Below are 19,196 nucleotides of genomic sequence, written 5' to 3'. Positions count from 1 at the left end.
CCATGGCTAGACTGTGTGGGGTTGTCTGGGTCGGACCACAGCTTGGCGGTTATCAAGCAGTGTAGTGTACTTTGGTTTCTTCGATTCACAGAGAGTTCGCAGTGTACACACATCGGGGTGTATCTTGATGCGCTAATGCCGACTGGCGGTCATCTCTTTCACGCCTTTTGGAGCCAGGTGCCGGCACTAGCTACGGTTATAGGCAAAGATGGCGTCAAAAAGTCAATAATACCAATAAGCAATGCCAAAAACCTGATCTGCAGTGCTATGCCATGCTGGGTCCGAGGCGAATTCAGCCACTGCTCTTCGTACACCCTAATCCAGGCCGCTTGGAGTGGGCAGCAGCCTCCAGGCACGTTAGGCAGCGGACCCCGAAACTGGGCTTTCCTGTAACTTCAAAGACTTCAGTAAACATTGAAGTAAGAAGGAAGAAAAGTTCCTGAAGATAATTCTAGAAAAAGCGGACCGTATTTGGGGCTCGACTCGGTTTTGTAAGCGTCGCTTGCTGCTCCAGTCTAGCAGGGGAGGAGCTTTTGCTCCGGAGCTTCTGCTCCTGTGCCCAATTCGCATCGGATAACACATAGCTCAGCCCAGCACAAAGAAATGCGGGTGGTGCACGCGATTTTATCTGTCAAAATGGTTCTTCTTCGCTGTTTCAACTGCCCATGTCGCTCACCGGCCAATTGTGTGCCTTCTGCCAGTGAACTTTGCAGCTGTAACGGAGGGACACGGCCACTACAACCCGCCCGCCCACTGCCCAATTCCGCTGTGGCTAGAATCCGGGCAGTGGCAATCAGTGGCAGCTGGCTCCATTTGGATAGGAACATCCTCCTTGCTTGAAGCCACATCTTGCCCTGGTTTTGCCATATATCTGCAGATCCGGCCATCTCCTTGAGAAGCCGTTTGCTCGCTGGTTAGCTCAAACTTCACTTTATATTAGCGGCAGTACAGATTCCCAATCCTGTTGGGCACTCTATGTGGCAAGAAGCAACATCGTCACTCTTTTTCTCTCATGTTGTCAACGCAAGGACGCCTTCCTACCCCTGACTATCATTTAATTCCCTATTCTCAAAATTGGTTGACGGACAAAACACGCTCCAGTTAAATGTGCACGGTGCATACGGCTGAATGCCCAGTCTGCAGGAAAGAATACCTCATCTTTGTTGCTCTTTGTCAGGATTCTCGGCCGCCTACTCACGACTGCCCTCGGGAGGTGGCGATTGTACCCGAGGAAATGCGTGAAGGTGGATGTCCGAGTCCTGTCTGTCCAAATAGCTTGAGAGGAGGCTGTCAAGTGATGTGATGACTGGCACAATTACAATTGAAGGAAGATAGCCGAGGTCAGCCGCAAAAATAGTTCAGAAACATTGATTGATACGACAAGGGAGGCACATTGACACGTTCTGAATTCCGAATAGTTCCTTGGATGAACTCAGAGCTTTTGCTCAGACGATCCTACCTCGACAACTTGGTCAACACCCTGATAGGGGGGAACCTCGAAATTATACTTTTTGGCAATAGATGGGGACACAAATCTGTAACCAAAGATCAGCCAACCGGATCAGAACAAGGCAGTAGATGCATATAAAAACTAGAGGTTCGTTCGTACCGTCCGCCGATAAAATGCCGACCGGTGAAGTGATTGACCAGTGGTTTAGGAGCCGTGAGGCTGACAAGGGCTGTGGGCATAAAAGAGCTACCTAACCCTGTCTTAGGAGGGCCGTTTTCGATATCCCACGACGATGGAGCATCCACCGAGGTGACGGGTAGTTTGGTCTCTTGGAGAGCTTGAATTACAGCGGGAAAGGGCTCCCGGACTTCGCCTGAGAAGCTAAATCCTAAGGACAAAGGTTAGCTTTAGACGATTCCTTCACAGTCAAAGCACGAGGCACACAAACCAAATATCGCATCCACTACATGGTCTGTTGATTTCATGGCGGCAGGAAAATCATCGACAAATGGAATATTCAGATCTTCGAGCTGCTTAGCCAAGCGCTACGAGCCACGGTTAGCTGCCTTTCTGGACTGAGAACAACACTTCTCAGCAGCCTCGTTTTTGAAGAGAAGGGAGGATACAGAGAGAATAGAAGGGATATTTCGACATTTTATAACCCATGGAAATTTCGAATATCAAAGGGATATCCGGTCATCAGCAATTACCACTCTTTGAAGAGTGAACCCAAAGAAGATACCCAAGAGCAGTTATAAAACAGAGTCTTTTATCCTCGTGCATCACAGTGGTTGACAGGTATCGTCAAGGCCGAGGAAAATGTGGAAAGCAACTCACCTGGTAAAGCTCATTCTTACTTCTCTTGGGATAGAAGACTGTTGGTCTATAACCATAGTAGAAGAGGTGTCGTGCGGCAACAAGGCCATCACCGCCTGGGGAAAATCTAGTTAGGAATATACACGCACTCACAAAAGGGATATACGCGCAAATATACCGTTATTTCCTGGCCCACATGCCACAAGGATCCTTTGGCCTTTGTCCAAGGGTTGAATGTGATAAACTAGTGGCAGCTTTTTAGCACGAGAAGGCCAACTTCGTAGCTTCCCTTTAATCGAATACACCGACCTGCTTGTGAGACTGCCAATCCAGCTAGCTCCATTAGCTGATCAATGGAAAAGGCACCAGTGCTCATGAGTTCTTGGTCTAGAGCTGCCGCAGCCTTTGCGCCGATAGTCTACACAACAGAGTTAGCGCTATAAGCCGTAAAAGAGGAGTCGGCGCAATAAGACCTTGAGGGCCATGGTAGATATTCTCGCAGGGGATAATAAGATGATTTTCAAAATTTGAGAATTGGAGTCCGCAAAAGGAAATTTCACGTGCATTTAAAACAACAAAAAAAAAATGGTTCCCGAGTTGGATGGGATGTCATGATGTCAACTGCCGTTTGTAACGCCAGCGCGTGATGTCAGCGGTTTCGGGGCCATGTTCTCCCGACGCTGATTGGCGGGCGCGGCGAAACTGGAGTTCCGGCCTAAAATATTCCAAGCTACGGAGTACTACTATCAAAAACACCAATTGCAAGCTGAATCTGAATATCATCAGATTTCGCTCGCGATCCCTTCAGAACCCCTCGCTTCAGCCATGGTCGTCAAAATCCGCCTCGCCCGATTTGGGCGCCGAAACTCTCCATTCTACAACATTGTCGTAGCTCATGCTCGGTACGCACGCCATTCAATCCAATTAAGCTCTCCCCCGCCTTCGACATCATCCAAACCTTTTGCCCCGCGAATTTTAACTAACCTTTAACCTTTCTCTCCAGCACTGCGCGCAACTCTCGTCCTCTCGAGGTCATCGGCACATACGACCCTATTCCGAAGCCCGACCCGTATGACAACTCTGGCAAGCTACACAAGGACATTAAGCTCGACTCACAGCGCGCAAAGTACTGGATCGGTGTCGGCGCTCAGCCTACGGATACGGCATGGCGGTTACTATCCATGGTGGGAATCTTGCCGAAGAAGCACTTTGCTCCAAAGGAAAGCGAGACCAAGGGAAGTGTTCAGGCTGGCGATGTGAAGATTCGGTAGAGGACTTTGGAGGGGTGATCAAAAGCGGCTGTGAAAAATGGATGTGCGGCTGATTGTATTTGTATGATATGTGTTTTGGGCATTTCAATGGCGTCGGGTATGGATTTTATAGAGGGACAAATACCATAACAAGTTTATTACGTGTATGCGGTGAGCTCAAAACTGTATTTCATTGGGGGCGAGAGGATGAGTTATGATATGAGCGCAGTTATTACGTGTTGCTGTATCTTGTATAATTTATTCAATATCAATACTCTAAAAATGCAAATTCCCTCACAAAAAGTCAATCACTGTGCTTCATCAAACATATTGCAGCATCTTTATACCTCGTCACTATTCATACCATTCTAAGAATATTCCTATCGGCTTCTCTCTAGTGGCTCATATCAGAGTACATTTCTGGCCCCGCTGAGACGTATAGCGCTTTGATATCGTAAACTTCATCGAATAACTATACTGTCCGCTGTCGGGGTTTTCGCTGAACAAATATTGAAGTTTCTGTCGTCGATATACCCAGGTCTTTGTATAAGAAAAAACAATCAACGCCGAAATTATCCCTTTCATCTATAACTCCATGCGCGCCATTTCAATGACAACACCAAATAGCCAACTTCTGTGGTATGACTTGTAAGGCAAAAATAAAAGGGCCTCTTCAAAAGGCAGAGAGAAAGGAATGAGAAGAGAGAGGCAAGCTCTTTCTTTCGTTGTAAAATGAAAGTGTTTGGTCAGCCCTTCGTTAATGAGCGACGGCGAAGAAAATATTCATAGTAAGGCAAACCGCCATCACTACCATTCCGTATATCGCTAGTGCCAATGCCATTTTTCGTAAAAGGCTGTGGTCAACGTGTTCCAAGTCCCATCGCCACTTTCTACGCGAGCGCCATGCATTTCGGTTATGGTTACTCGCGGCACTGGCAGCGCTAGCGATGCTGTGAGTGCTCTGGGCAAGTGCTCCCGAATCTTCGGCATCAGACTCGTCGGAGCCATCCATATCATCATCTTCCTTAGCCAAGCGTTGGTGGTGGATGCTATCCGGGTCGCTAATTTTGTAGTAAAAGAGACCGGGTAAAATGAAGCTGATAGACGTAGATCCTGTACTCCCAACAAAGGCAAGAACACGATCAAGACTGCTCACTGAGAGCGCGGTAATGTAGGCCAGAGTAAGAATAACCGTAGTGATGAGGGCAAATCTGACATCAGACATTGGAGCGGTGCTGCCGTGATCTCCACGTTGTGCTGATGCCGAGTTTAATAGGGGCGAGCCAGCACGGCCGCCATTCGAGTTGCCCCTGCTAGGTCGCCAATTGATGACAGCGTCGACAGAAGCTCGGCAAGGATGTACTTGTAAGGGGATAGAGAATAAAACAAGGACAACAATTGCAGCCTTTCCAATGGTTGAAGCAACGCCGGTAGGGTCTAGAATGTGTCAGTATGAAGCACTCAAAAGTAAGGCGGCAGCAATTCTTACACATGGATACAATATTTCCAACAATGGAGTTACCAAAAGTGATGTATCCGGTAACGGCCACCAGGACGTAAATCGATGCTGCAGATCCAATGCTGGATGCGACAACCTTCACCATGCTGGATGGAGAGTTATCGTCGATTTCGTTGATGATAGAAAACATCTGAAGAAAGTTAGCGACTTCTATTGTTGAGCAAATGACTCAATACTAACATTCTGGTGGCAAGTGTAAGCAAAGACTACCACTGGCAATGCACTTAGAGTCTCAACGGCACCAGCCCACTGGATAACCCGAATGTTGTCTGGGCTGGCGTGGGGGTCGACAGAGAAGTGGTAGATGACCAGAATAATGAGATATCCGATCGAAACCAAAGCAACCAAACTAGTATACTTGAGCGAATCGAGCCTCTTCAGGAAACTCAACGGAATAACGAGAAGCATAAAGGCAGTAATCCAAAAGTTGCGGTCGACCAGATAAGGAATCCTTTCAGCGTTGCTGTTGAAGCCCAGGGCCACTCCGGGCATAAGATCGCCGATAATAATCATGTAGGAGACCCCAACCCCGAAGCACTTAATCGCGATAGCGGCATCGAAAATGATGGACGCATTGGGGTATGTCAGCTGAGACAAGGCGAAGAACGAGGATTTTCCGCGGTCGAGGTAGCGTGCGCATCTGGACTGGAGGTAGAGGCCGAACGCCGAGGTCATGGCAGACCAGACCATGAGGAGAACGCCGAGCATTATTCCCATATGCGACAAGACGGAGGGCATAGCGAGTGTGCCAGCCCCGACAACTTTACGGGTTCAAGTTAGTATTCGTATATGTAAATGTCATGGGAACGGGTTCGCGAACTTGTATTCAGCAGATTAACGATGCTGCTGAGCATACTGGCTTGTCCACCACGGCCATCTTTGCCAGTTCGTCGTCGTGATCTATAAGTCGAACAAGGCAAGAGAATTAGTCCATCGCGCCTAGTCGAAGCCATCCAGGTTGTCATGCTCACCTTGACATGTTGCTAGAGCCCCCAGGTGAGGCGGCCCTGTCTGAAATGCTTTGGTAGTTAGTCATAGCCCTCTCAGGACGGCATATACGGCGAGCAGCAGCGCCGCTGAATAGTCCTGATATAGCAGCCCTATGGGCAGCCTCTCGTGCTCAAGGGCAGCACAGCGGAAAGTTGGTCGGGTGACCAGCTGTCGATGAATCTCCGGGTGTCGCGATGGCAGCGCAGTCGCGCGACATACGCAGGGCGTCTGTAGAAGAGGGAGATGCGTAAACACGACGTTGGCGCAGGGATGGAGCGAGTGTCGGGTCGAACAGATGGAACGGTGGCGAGGAACGAGCGACGGCCGGTTAACAGATGAGGTTGAGGTTGAGGCTGAGATCTAACGGAGGGCCGCTACGAAAAGCTGGCCATGGGGGAATTTCTAACCATCAGCGGACTGGCCTCTCGGACAGTGACTGCATTTTACGGCGGGGCCCTCCCCGGACCCAAGCAGCCGGCGGTAGTCGCAGCCAATCACAGGGCCTGGGGCACAAGGATATTAGCATGACCCGTATGGATTCGAGATTACGCCATTCCATATTGCTTCCGAACATAAAGCCGTTGAAGATGCAACATTTAAACAGGATGGGAATAGGAATACTGCTGTATGTGTTTTTGATCTTTTCCTTCTCGTGCTCTGCGAGTTGCTTGTATAAGGCAAACTGCTGCTTACTGATTACGGATCCACATAAGACGGATGCCACCTTGATGTTCTTAGTACTGTGTCCAAGCCACGAAAGTGTGATGTGTGGTTAAACGGCTCTTTTGCGGCGATCCATACCCTTTTCTACAGTGCCACTTCGTTGTCCCTGTAGTAATGCCACTATTGGCGGTATAATTCTGCATTGGTTCGCTATTTCTAGTGGTCACAGAGAGAAAACAAGCACGATGTCTCAGAGGCACGTGTGGTGCCTGAGCGTTATGTTACGCTGCATCTGGGCGATAACCGAGTATACACGAAGCCAGGATACGCACATGTTAGTAGAGGACATGGCTTATGATACGCCTTAAAATAGCCGGAGTAATTATTTGGCAAGACAAAACGCCGTTTTAGATAGTTTAATACAAACAAGACGCATTATATAAGCGATTGCAATTAAGCTTAGGCGCAATTGGCGTACATGCAGTTTCGATGCATGTTGTTTGGACATACAGATGAGCAGCACCCGCCGCGGCACCTAAAATCTCAGCGAATCACAGCGCACCGCACTACGACCACCACCCACCACAGCAGTAGCTGCAAGCTCCTCCAAATCGTCATACTTCAACACAGCTTCCTATCATTTCCTCCACCGTCACCGTCACACGCGACCCATAGAGCAAGCGCACGCTCTTTTCGTCCTTATTTTTAAGATTATAGGCGGTTATACTACAAAATGTCGGCCGAAATGGATGATCCGCTGGACAAAACAACTCTGGCGACCATCTCCCTCCTCGAATCGCGCCTCCTGCGCATCGAGCATCTTCTTTACGGCACTACCGCTTCTCCCACCTCCAGCCTAAACCATAACGACGCTGCCCTCGAGAAGATGGATATTCTAGAACGGCGGTTCAACCACATGGTTTCTCAAATCCGCGTCTATGCGGAGCTCCTCAAGATATGTCAGTTTATCCCGTTTCAGCCTGCTGAGTATTTGGTATAAGCATTCCATTTTCTGACCTTTACTTTTCCCACAGACAAGTCAAATTCAGATCTCTTCCATGCTCCACCGCCTTCTCAACCTCCCTCCCAGCTTGACTCGGAAACAATTCAGTCTATTGTCCTCTCCTCAGCATCGTCCTTCCCCGCTACGCTCTCCGCCCTCACCGCCGCCAAAGACATCCCCATCCCCGACTCTTCTGCCAGCGCCTCCCTCATATCTCTTACTCAGCGCATGAAAGCGATTGAAGCTACGCAACTCGCCCAGGCGGCCGAGATTTCTAAATTACGAAGTAATAGCGAGATCATTGTGCGGTCGTGGTATGAAAACAGGGCACTGGTAAACTCTCAGGTGATAGCGGATTCTGATGGTAGAATTCGGAGAGTAGAGGTCGAAGTGAGAAGAAGAGAGATTCCGCTCGAAGATTAGTGGTGGTACAAGAGCAAATCAAATGACTTGATGCGAAGGATGATATTTACAGAGTCAAAGTCCTAAGCTACGCAAGTTTCTATATCGAGGAGTCCATACTGATACCCCGCTGTGGTTTATATTTACAACAATGTTGTCTGATGGGAGGATTCAAGAAGCAAGCTGTCGCGTAGCCTCTTGATCCGATGTCAATATTCTGAGTGAGAAGATATCATTCTTCCCAAGATCCCATATTCAGTTGGAGAACACTATAGAATGGAGCTGGGCGGCATAGGTACGGGCTTTTGTCAAAGATGGCCGAACCAACTTAGATGAGCTATAGGCACTAGAGTCGAAGCGAACTGCATGATAAAATACAGATACCCAGTTTAGATTAGAAGATGTTACACCCCTTGGCTTTAAGGGTCCGGATGACTAAGTTTGGATGCCGATCTTGAGAGATCCCCAGCCCGATGCTACGACTGAGGAACGAGGCTACGGCTAAGGAAGTGATATCTCCCGGTGATATATTCCGCTTACAAGGAATATACCGGCTAGAATCCAACCTGTCACTCTGAAACACGATTGATGGATATGACGAAGTAACAGTAGATCAGGCTCAATACCTTTAGAGGTTAGATCATACCAACGGCAATAGAATCTCCGATAAGCGTGGCTCGAAGCGGTCGTCATGGAGTGTAAACCTCACGGAAAGTTCAAACTCGCGATGCCTCAAACTCGCGATGCCTCACCCTCCGGCTTTTTTCTCCCCGCGTTTCAGCGACGATGAGATCGAAGAGAGATCGCAGCTATTACGTATACGGAGTAGAATTTCGTGGCAAAGGATAGGGTCTTTTGCGAAACAGCAACCAACAATCTGCTATGATAGCAATAGGCAGTAGAAGCACTCTTGTCAAACGACCCCTTGGTCGCATGGCCTTGGATTTGGAGTTCTTGGGACAAATATAGTTGATTCTGTCAATACCTATTCAAATGAAGGGATTCAAATTTAGATCTAGCGTTTGTGAGTGCCCACTACAGATTCGTGGTGGCGTCTTTGCTCAGCCAGACCAGTTTTCCCGTCATCCACATCTACAGGGCAGAGCAAAACAATTTTTTTTTTCTGGTTTGGTTACACGTGCCTGACAGCAGCCAATGGAGGCTGGCGGCGGGACGTAACTAGGAGCTCCGCTAAATTCCCCAAGTTGAAAGAGCTAAAGAGGCCGCCAAATATAAAAAATCGGGCCTAGTCAGGGGTTTTGATGGAGCCTGGCGAGTTTCATTTTCGATGCTCATGGTTTAGAGCCTTGCACGTATCTTAGAAAAGAGTTTGATTCAGTGAAAATAGAATTTTTTCATGAAAAAAACCTCATGTTTACTGACAGCTGTCATGCATGATTCATGAGTCTTTTTTTTTCCTCTCTTAATTAAACGATTTTGGGATATTCTAATCGGACCTTCGGAACATTCGGTTATTCACAAATTTGATCTCTATCTAGTACTTGGTAGACATAGCAAAGATTCCTGAAATGAGTAAAAGCTTTACCGGCCATTATTAGCTTGAATCTCGCCTAGAAGCTACCCAGCGTGCTAATTTGCCTAATTTGCCAAACTTGGCATGCTCATGCTGATACCAATGATGCTAGAGGCTTGAACTATGAGACGTGTATTGTGATATACTGGTACGGTTTTTATTGAGGCGTCAAAATACATGTAGCAGCCTTAGGTAACTCTTGACCTGTGTGTCTCAAGTCTGAGATCGGTCTACAACAGCCGCTATTGTTAATGCAACACATCTGAGATCTAGAGCCACAGATGGGCTGCCGGAACCTGGAACCACAACCTGCTACGCGGCGTTTACTCCGTACTCCCAGGCCAAGCGCCTGCACACCGGAAAGCAACCCGGGCATCACGGCAGCATCGTGCAGATCTTGATCCATGACGAGGTGAGAGCCTATCCATCAGTGAAAACTAGTTACCTACCCCCGGACTGGGCTGGACTGCCGAGCGCCAACGCTGAGGAGAGAGCCGCACGACATCTCTCATCTTGACGTACAACCAGAGCCAAGTGGAGCGACTGGTGAGCCGCAGACAAGAGACGAGCCAGTCAATCGGCGCCGTCAAGCTGCTTCTTGGATGGGGAGAAACAAGTTTAAACGCCTGAGAGGGCCAGATATAAATCTGTAAGCGCGGTTGTCTGAATATGGTACAACAGACAGGCGACTCAATGCTTTGTAGCTCTGATACAGCTTTCCAGAATTGTGTCTACGTGTAGATGAATACCTATGTAGGTATAAGAAAAACGGGATTCTTACAACCATAAGCACAAGGCTCAATTATTACGCACACAGCTATTTACCATGTACTTCTATTGTCCTCTACTGGCTCTACTGTCTCTAGTGGCTCTACTGTAGCGCTGTTTCTACTGTTTCTACCAGAAGCGTCAACAGCGGCCAAATGTCAGACTGCTTGTCCATCGCCAAAGGCTCCGTGTTTGGTGGGGCAGACCAAGCATGAAACTCGTTGTGGAGGAGCCCCTGCGTCTCCAATCCAAGGCCAGGGGAGCCACAAATCGTGAGCCTATTGCTTAGTGCTTGGCGCGAGACACGCCGTCGAATCTCAAAACGTCGCAACGGTCAGGGTCGGGTTATGAGAGAGAGATGCAGTACATGCTGCTGCTGCACTTGGGATAGAGGATGGAAGTCAATACTCTCTGCTTACGCAACCCAGCGCTCTCCTGTGATTTGCAGCCCGTATACCTGTAGCAGCAGTACCCGTACTCGTACAGCCCTCTTGTGTGTGTGTTCGCTTCCTAGCTGCAGCAGACGTGCGTGAACCTCTCCAGCTCCAACCCAATCCGCGGATGGTCTCCCCCGGCGTTTCGCTGGCGTGCATGCAGTGGCATGGGAAGCCGGCGGATCCAACGGCTGGCGGCGGTGGAGAAGCGAGTGACGGCTCCAGCAGCATGATGGATGGATTGTCACTGTGAAGCATCGTCGCATTTCTCGAAAGGGCGATTCTGCGCTCCTTGGCCATCACCATTCCTGTTCCAGGCTTGATACTGCGTAACTAGGCAGCCAGGAGGCCAAACAGCGTTTTGACCAGCGCGCGCAAGAAAGGCTTTTTTGTTTCTTGGATTACATGCATTTCGTCATGGCTACTGGCGGTATGAGATTAGGTATTACTTATAGCATAAGAATATACAAAGATAGGCAGTCGTGTGGCTCTCTTTCTCTCCTTTATGCTTTTTCCTCCTTCTAATTCATTTATACTCTATGCCTGGATTGGTGTGCTTGACGCATTGATTCCTGGAAATTAACATCAGTTTACCACAAAAACTCTGCATGCCACCTTTATGCGGGCATTGCCGTTCTATGTATACTCATACCACAAAGTTTAAGCTACACACAGCTTGAGCTCTCCCCAGCTCCAGCTGCAAAGCACATACCAGGTGGTGGCTGCTTGTTCAACTTCAGACGACGCCCTGGCCACAGCAAATTGAAGCCTACCCGGGCCTTTCATTTCGCGCCGCTGCGCTCGATTTCGACACGACACGACACGACAATCCAACGTCTCTACGCAAAGTACATACAGTAGGTCGTATTTACTGTAGTGCTTGGCTGGTAGCACCAACTCAATCCAATCCAATAACATAACTGGGCCAGGCCACATCCCGGCCGCGAGCGCTACGGGGCCACCGGCTCCTCCTGCATCTTACTGTACGAGCATTGTACCGCCCACGCAGGCGCCCACGCAGCGTCGAGACAAGTACCCGGTACCTGCCCTGCTGCGCACGCATAGGCGACCTGGCTGCTTAGCCCCAGCGCACAGGACACTCGGCACGGCACAGGCACAGGCCCAGGCACCAGGGACGGTCCTCGTCGTCCTCGTCCAGCGGCTGCAGCCCCGAAAAAACGAGCTGCGGCTGGTACTGCAATCCTCCGCAGTACCAGATACTCCGCCTGCCGCTGGCATTGATCTCGCCCTGCTCCTCTCCTCTCCTTGTTTCCACGCGACTGCGCCAAGCTCAAATCAAGCACAGCCAGGGACAGCCAGACTGAGATTCGCTCGCTGCTGCATCGTCGCAAACCTCACATCTGCACCACCTCTTCTTCTCCCCTTCTCTTCTCTTCTCTTGGCCGACCTGCAGCTTCGCTTGCTTCCCTGCATTGCTCGCCGCAGCTCTCCGAGACTTGTCCTGCCGGTGATCTGCACAGACGCCTGCGAATCCTCCACCAGCCGTCCTGTATTTTTCTGCCAACCCCGTCGCACCAACTCCACCAGCGACGCCGTGGCCGCATCTTCCAATCCATTTCTCCATCTGTCACCTACTCGCCTGATATCCGGCTGATTTCTGACTTTTCTTCTCTCTTTCTTACTCTTTCTTGACCCTCTGTCGACGGCCTCAGCGAGACTCACCAGACAAGAGCCTGCTGCGCCCCGATCGCCTTTCCTTCTTTTTGTTTATTTTTCACCTTCGCTCGTTATCCCTTCGGCTGTGCCGGACAACAACTACGTGGATTTCCAACCAAATCACGTCGCTTTTTATCTTCCGTCTGATCGACAATCGAACTGGCTTTTCGACGACACTCTTTCCCTTAGGCGTACACAATTACGGCGTGGACTGTCGCATCGGCCACTCGCCCCCAAACCGACAAGCTGGCCAATTCTCTTATGCCCCCCTACTCGGTCAACTCGCCGTCAATTCACAAAATGGAGCACTCAAATATCTACCGACGACGAGGCTTCCAGATGGGCAACATCTTGGGCGATCCCTTTGCGCTGGCAACTACATCAATCGGTTTTGTGCGTTTCGTCTCGTATCCCCTCCCCTTTTTACTGCTGACTGGCCTTGTGTCAATATGGTAAGCGCGAGAGCTGACCGGTTATGTTTAGCTTGCGTGGCTTATCACCTTCGTTGGGTGCATCATCGGCCAGATCCAAGAAACACCAGCTGATCCATTTCCCAAGTTCTCTTGGTGGGCAAGCATATTCAGCGTCTTCTTGATTATCGGCGTTTTCTATGTTGTCGGTAGCGACACCATTCAGACCTATCATGTGGCACTTACGGGATATTCTGCTGGAGGCATGGTGCTGGTAACCTCGTCGGTCAATTCCCTGGTATACTCAAAGGACGCAGCTCGTGAAGCAGCCGCTGCTGGCTTCATCCTCCTTTCCATGGTCGTGGTACGTTTGCTATTCTCTCCCCTTTTCTTCAATGCCTTTTGAAAGCTTTGCGCATTCTAATTCCATGGTGCCTACAGCTCGTCTGGACTTTATACTTTGGATCGACGCCTTCTGCTACTCCCCGTGCATTCCTCGACTCCTTCGCCCTCACGAAAGAGTCTCAAACCATGCAGCGACAAACCATGAGCAACTACGGTGGCGGCATGGGTCGTCCTGAGACGTCCACTTCCGTCCAACCACCGCAAATGTATACATCTGCCCAACTCAATGGCTTCGAAAATCCTTCACCTGTTGGCGGCGCCTCTCAAGTCGGCGGAGGTCGTGCCTCCAATGTCCCCACCTTTGGCGGTAATCCTGCGCCAACCCAGATCAAAGTGACAGGCCCTGATGCCGAAGTTGGACCTCCCACCGAATACCCCTACCGAGCAAAGGCCATCTACAGCTACGAAGCCAACCCTGATGACGCCAACGAGATTTCCTTTGACAAGCATGAGACTCTTGAGGTATCTGATGTCAGCGGACGATGGTGGCAAGCGCGAAAAGCCAATGGAGAGACTGGTATTGCACCTAGCAACTATCTCATTTTGTTATGAGCTATGACGAACTCTTGAAAGCGGGAGCGCCTTTCTTAGAAAACTGAATTTATCAAATGATTTGAATCAAATCGTTTTAGGACCAGGGAGCGACTCGCCTATGCGCCTGGGCTACTTTTTTCACTTCTACCAGTTTTTGCCTGCTCTCCGCACCCGCTCTTTCTCTGTCATTTGACGCTGTATTGGTTGTTTTTATTCACGCCTTAGAGTCACGACTCCCGGGAATTTTTGCGCAATCGGGCTAGGGATATATATTGGATGGAGTATATTTGGACGAGACCTCTCAAAGAGAAAATGGCACACTGAAGGCTGCATGCACCGGCATCTCCTCATATTGGCCCTTCCCTTTTTTTTCTATTCGAAACTGATTTTTTTTTATTCCTCTTCTTTTGTCTATCTTATCATCGACGTACGAGACGTTTCTTTTATTTGTCTATGTTATTTCCTTACCTTCTTACGCTGCTATCTCCTGCTGAAATATTCTCCTCTTCTCATCTTTTTTATGATTCTCCAGATATCCCTTCACCCCTAAACGTGGAATCAAAAAAAGAACAGCAGCAGCAGCAATGATTCGGTGGGCCTTTTTTTGTTTTCTCCCTTTTTAGGCTATGATCTATTGTTTTTTTTTTCCCTTGTTTTCCTTTTTCAGATTTTTTTTTTTCTTCTTTAGCAGGACAGTGAAGCCGGGAGGTCAGCCGTGTACGTATGCAAATTGCTCAAAAATGAATTCAGAGGAGGAGGGCTGCAGATAAAAAATTAAAGAAGGAGAGAAAAGAGAGGCACAATACGGAAACTAAGGCGCTGTTTGGTAGAAAAGAAAAAGTAGGGGGTCAATGTCTGCCCAATACAAAACGCCATTGGGAGCTGATATTGGAATGAGACCTTTTTTTTTTTTTTTTGAAATGATACCTAACTTTTTTCTGTTGCAAAATTTGTGTCGTCGTGAAAGGAAAAAAGAAAAAAAGATAAAAAGGGGAGAAGAGAGGAAGAGGAACAGCTTTTGCTACTTGATTATTGAAGGGAGTGGGCAGTAAATATGTGTAACCATGCAGTAAGCTGTAAGGAAAAGAAGGGTGGAATTTTGTTTTAATTGAGCTACAACAGTCTGTATTAAGGAAAATCAAGCCAACAAGGCTTCGCTAATAAATCGAATTGGCGCTCATACTAAGGGAGAGGTAGCAAATTGTCACGCTGGCGTTGTTGCCAAATGCGGAAGCTCACGAGGCATGCTAGGAGGAGAGGTATGGCATTTCAATTTTGTTCGCAAAAGCTAATTGCCTAATCCTATGGCTCTGCGGCACGAGGTCATGCTGCTCGGTCTAGACCACGCCCAAAATAAGGGAGTGCTCAGTTCTCAGTCTGAGAAAAAAAAAAGTTCAATGGGGCGAGACATGTTGGTTCGCTCGCCCCAAACCAGACTCGTTTGCAAGAGGCAGGTTTGTGAAAGCCCAAATTCGGGGGACGGGCGCTGCTGATCGGACTGGTATGCGGAGAGGCTTTTCGCGGAGACAAAGGCATCGTGAAAGCCGATCTTGCCGTGTCGTGGTGGTGTTGTGAGTGGGAAGGAGACGAGAATACGAGGATGGTGTTCCTTTCCGGTTTCTTTTTGTCTCTAAGAGCATGTCCAGGGGGGGAGACGTTCTCTACTTCTGAGAACACTCGCCCTGGGGCTGCTGAGCCAATTGTCTGCAGTTCTATTTGCCAGGCATTCATTGGTTTTCCAGGCGCTTTCTCAATTCTCTTTCTTTCTGAAGCACTTCGAGCTCCAATCTCTCGATACCGTAGCGCAGAGCTTCCTTGCGTTGGCGCACAATCCTTGCGCGAAGCTTGTCCTCGCCACGGAGCTGTCGACCTCGTGCGGAAGCAGGCTTGCGTACAGGTTCATCTGGCCTAGAAAGCCGCCCCTGCTGCAGCTCGGCGCGAGCCTTGAGGGTCTCAATGCGGCGTTCCTGGCGCTCAACTTGAGCGTCTGCACGGCTGAGCAAAAAGGCAATGTAGGGTCCAATCTCATCTCTGAGGGAGGCCTCAGCCGCAGCAAGCGTGGGTTGCGGAATGAGTTCGTAGTGCTACAGGCAAAGTCAACGATTATGTACAACGTATATTCGACGATGAAGAGGCACATACCCGAACTGTCTTGAGGACGCCCATCATACGAGGAAAATCCGAAACGCCACGATCAATCGTCTCAACGGAGGCCTCGAGGAATTTGAGAGAGCTGCGTAGCGAGTCGACACAGTCGGCATAAGCACCCGCGCCACCGCTAGGGCCCGTCCTGGCAGCCATTGGGACCCGGAGTTCACGATGCCGAAGATTCGGGAGGAGCTGGGAGGAGAGAAGCAAAGTTCAAGCCCAAGCCCGATTCGTTGCTCTGGTCTCGCTGGAGAATGTGGAGTTCGAGCTCGCGTTTGGGGAAGACGCCTCAGTGTCTTGTTTTGCCCGCTGCGCTCTGCTTTTTCTGGTCTCTCAGAAGTCTAGTGCGTGCGGCTATGTGTGCGGCCCCTCTTTGCCCCAATCGCCTGCATGTGAGGTGGGAGGCGAATGGCGAATCCTCCAGAGAGCCTGCTTTGCGGCGACGTGACGATGTTGATGTTTACTTGCAAAAGGACCCAGAAGCTGCCCCGCCGATGGATGCTCCTTGTCATTAACATCAGCGCCCCACCCGCTTTGCCGTGGCGCTTCGGCAGGCGCATCGCGGTGCTGTGGGGTAGCTGTTGCCCTCTACTAGGCCCTCCTTCCGGCTGCAGCTCTCCATCTGTATAGGTTCTTGCCTTTTCAGGCTTCAGTATGGAGTACGTATCTCCAACACCCAGTAAGGCACCAAGATCTGGAACAGGTTTGGCGACCAGAAACTCAAACTTGTCCTTTTCATCGTCTCCAAAGCTTCTCATCTTCATAATCCATCATACTTCATACCCCCCCTACGAGCCCATATTCATTGCCCTGTCTCACTATCACGATAGCGCCTCGGCTCTCTGGAATGCTCTATACATACCAAACCTCAGTCTTCACCCTCACGCGCTCTCAGGCAAGCGCCGCAAACCACCTCCAGCCTTGCTTTAGAGTGTTCGAAGCAGATCATTTGTTCGATCTACCTCAAGCTGCGCCGTTTACTCGACTAATCCTTTGTCGACTCTCGGCACTCATTGTTCATCCTGACGCAAGACTGAAGATCTTTTTACAGCTCAAAAGCAAGATGCGGGACCACGTATCTCGATCCTCGGGTCCAATGGTGGATCCGTCCACATGAAGGCTCGGCATCAGTTCTCCGAGGTTTGTCTCTTCTCTCTTATTATCAAATGTTTGTACTAGAGAATCCTCATAACGTTGTGGCTATGTGTGTGTATGTGACAAACTGTAACAATTATCCATCGTGTATACCGATTTGCAGAGGCACCTAAATTGGCCCAGTGACAATACCACTCACTAACTTGAGCCCCTTAGTTATTTACGGCACATATGCTAATGACTCTGCCCAAGCATGCCAACGAAGCCATCGTGAAATGAACCGTGTCCCTTTAGAGGGGGCTAATAGGCGATGAGATGCCATCGTGACCTTGGCCAGCTAGAGAAGCGCCTTGCGTCGCCCAATCCATGTGCTCCGTCTCTATTTTTCCTTCACGATAGCACCAGGTCCGGCGATGCCGTTTCTCAGCTCACACGCCCCTTCTTTTGGCACTTGACTCCCCGATTCTATGACTAAATACGCCATAGCTCTCCCTTGCAGACTGAGACCTCTTGTCTACCAGCCATTCTCTCACTACTTGTTCGCCCAGGTGCTCACTATAACGAAAATCACTACTTAATGCCGGATTTCCTATGCTCCAGTTATTGTGTTCCAGCCTGTCCCAGCGATTTCTAGAACAAAATCCAGGTTATTTCTTCAACTACAAATCTTTTTGGCCTTCTCAACAGTCTTTTTGCTCAAAATATTTTCCACGACTCGATATGACCATTGGAAGCATACAGCATGAACCACCATCACAACTTCACTGGACCTACGAACGAGGGATTTGGTCTGCGATTTCTGAATGAAAAATGGAATGACAGTATCTCGAATGGCCATCTATTCACGATTAGGTGGAACGAGTCTCTAGACGATGCTCTGTCCCCAGAGCTTGGGCTCTTTAAGATTACATATCCCAAAAATGGGGTTGCTGCATACGAGCTGATATCGAATTTGACAGGTAAGTAAAAAGCAATTATTAGACTTGGTTTCTGAACTTATTCTAAGTGCCTTTAATTAGATGGCATGAACAATGAAAACGCAACCTGTTTGTGGACACCAGACCACCTTGATGATGAGCTATATACTTTGTGGCTCACGTCTTCTCGAGATGCTCGATCGGGTTGGACGGCTTCGCCTCCTTGGAGGCTTGGTGAATCTGTAAGTTACTTGTTTCCCCTCTAGATATGTTAATTTTTGGACATTCTTCTTAATGCTGGAATGCCCTTGGCTAATCAATACAACAGCCACGGTCTCCTTTCCACTGGGCTCGACCTATTGTCATCCCCATTATCGTGATACTGGTCGTCTATATATTCGGCCTCACCGCTTGCATCACATACCGGCGGCATAGAAAGGCTAAACAGGAAAAAGAAAGTAGCAAGGATCAGGTAGATAAAGAAAAAGCAAGCGAGGAGCCATCATTCTTCAGGGATGCAGATAGGCATCCTTCAGTTGATACTGTGGTCACAATAGGGAGTCTCCATGATTCAATTATGGCGGAAAAACAGAAAATATGGCTCCTAACACAGTCTGCATCTGGATCCTTTCACATATCTTCCCCGAGCAGCAGGAAGAACTCCGATGCAACGCTGGTTTCGCCCACAGTGTTATCCTCCGATCCCATTCTAATCTCTCCCATCAGCTCATCAGAGCAAACATTACAGAGTCCTACAAGTGTTCGTTCCGACAGAACTTTTGTTGCTTTATCAGATCCCAGAGATCGAAGGCCTGTCGTTGCTGGTAGACAAGGCCGCGCGTTAAGAGTCATCATACCATCTAACGATGAACACAACTAATTTTGGACACATCTTTTGGCTACACATACATGGATCTTTTTTTCTAGAGTTGAGGACTTTAATATAGTCAGCTAGTCGTACCTCACGGGATATCAAATTGGTATTGCATCAACATCAAAACGGCGGAGAGGAAAAGTATGTAGAGTACACGGTGAATTTTACGGTAACTGCGCATAATCTCGATTGATATACATATATCAAGTAATAATAACGAGTGCTTTTAAAACAATTGTTCATTTGGGGACTTGAAGCAGATTTGATGAGCCTCCCGTAAGCATAACTTATTCAACATGGATAACAC

At 48.9% G+C, this 19,196-nt stretch overlaps 7 protein-coding genes across 7 annotated transcripts; 4 read left to right on the top strand and 3 right to left on the bottom strand.

Annotated features, from left to right (window-relative positions):
* Positions 1-1,432: 1,432 nt before the first annotated feature.
* GGI43DRAFT_383212 (NADHX epimerase) lies at positions 1,433-2,751 on the bottom strand (the record flags this gene model as incomplete). Its single annotated transcript, XM_083203354.1, has 7 exons — positions 1,433-1,535; positions 1,610-1,838; positions 1,899-1,995; positions 2,288-2,382; positions 2,445-2,510; positions 2,576-2,684; positions 2,740-2,751. The coding sequence occupies 7 exons, from the start codon at positions 2,749-2,751 to the stop codon at positions 1,433-1,435; spliced, it is 711 nt and encodes a 236-aa protein (XP_083061287.1).
* Positions 2,752-3,091: 340 nt separating this feature from the next.
* On the top strand, positions 3,092-3,537 carry GGI43DRAFT_383211 (mitochondrial 37S ribosomal protein bS16m; the record flags this gene model as incomplete). The annotated part of the gene is made up of 2 exons (XM_083203353.1): positions 3,092-3,168; positions 3,270-3,537. The coding sequence occupies 2 exons, from the start codon at positions 3,092-3,094 to the stop codon at positions 3,535-3,537; spliced, it is 345 nt and encodes a 114-aa protein (XP_083061286.1).
* A 362-nt stretch (positions 3,538-3,899) lies between these two features.
* Positions 3,900-6,215, bottom strand: GGI43DRAFT_361634 (aspartate/glutamate transporter). Its single transcript, XM_083202390.1, has 5 exons — positions 6,007-6,215; positions 5,856-5,935; positions 5,216-5,796; positions 5,006-5,165; positions 3,900-4,953 (listed from the first exon to the last, which is right to left on the bottom strand). Exons 1-5 carry the CDS (start codon positions 6,069-6,071, stop codon positions 4,274-4,276), a joined length of 1,566 nt encoding a protein of 521 aa, XP_083061285.1. The 5' UTR covers positions 6,072-6,215; the 3' UTR covers positions 3,900-4,273.
* Positions 6,216-7,273: 1,058 nt separating this feature from the next.
* GGI43DRAFT_361571 (uncharacterized protein) lies at positions 7,274-8,354 on the top strand. The gene is made up of 2 exons (XM_083202389.1): positions 7,274-7,647; positions 7,723-8,354. The coding sequence occupies exons 1-2, from the start codon at positions 7,422-7,424 to the stop codon at positions 8,112-8,114; spliced, it is 618 nt and encodes a 205-aa protein (XP_083061284.1). The 5' UTR covers positions 7,274-7,421; the 3' UTR covers positions 8,115-8,354.
* A 4,452-nt stretch (positions 8,355-12,806) lies between these two features.
* Positions 12,807-13,873, top strand: GGI43DRAFT_422480 (osmosensor SHO1; the record flags this gene model as incomplete). Its single annotated transcript, XM_083208117.1, has 3 exons — positions 12,807-12,899; positions 12,990-13,280; positions 13,358-13,873. 3 exons carry the CDS (start codon positions 12,807-12,809, stop codon positions 13,871-13,873), a joined length of 900 nt encoding a protein of 299 aa, XP_083061283.1.
* A 1,592-nt stretch (positions 13,874-15,465) lies between these two features.
* GGI43DRAFT_361531 (DASH complex subunit Spc19) lies at positions 15,466-16,250 on the bottom strand. The gene is made up of 2 exons (XM_083202388.1): positions 15,998-16,250; positions 15,466-15,939 (listed from the first exon to the last, which is right to left on the bottom strand). Exons 1-2 carry the CDS (start codon positions 16,154-16,156, stop codon positions 15,583-15,585), a joined length of 516 nt encoding a protein of 171 aa, XP_083061282.1. The 5' UTR covers positions 16,157-16,250; the 3' UTR covers positions 15,466-15,582.
* Positions 16,251-17,604: 1,354 nt separating this feature from the next.
* Positions 17,605-19,196, top strand: GGI43DRAFT_361525 (uncharacterized protein). The gene is made up of 3 exons (XM_083202387.1): positions 17,605-18,057; positions 18,118-18,257; positions 18,344-19,196. The coding sequence occupies exons 1-3, from the start codon at positions 17,841-17,843 to the stop codon at positions 18,893-18,895; spliced, it is 909 nt and encodes a 302-aa protein (XP_083061281.1). The 5' UTR covers positions 17,605-17,840; the 3' UTR covers positions 18,896-19,196.

This window comes from Trichoderma evansii, assembly GCF_050947405.1.
Source record: "Trichoderma evansii strain SZMC 28006 chromosome Unknown GGI43scaffold_8, whole genome shotgun sequence".
Taxonomy (NCBI): Eukaryota; Fungi; Ascomycota; class Sordariomycetes; order Hypocreales; family Hypocreaceae; genus Trichoderma; species Trichoderma evansii.
This window is presented reverse-complemented; position numbering and strand designations above follow the sequence as displayed.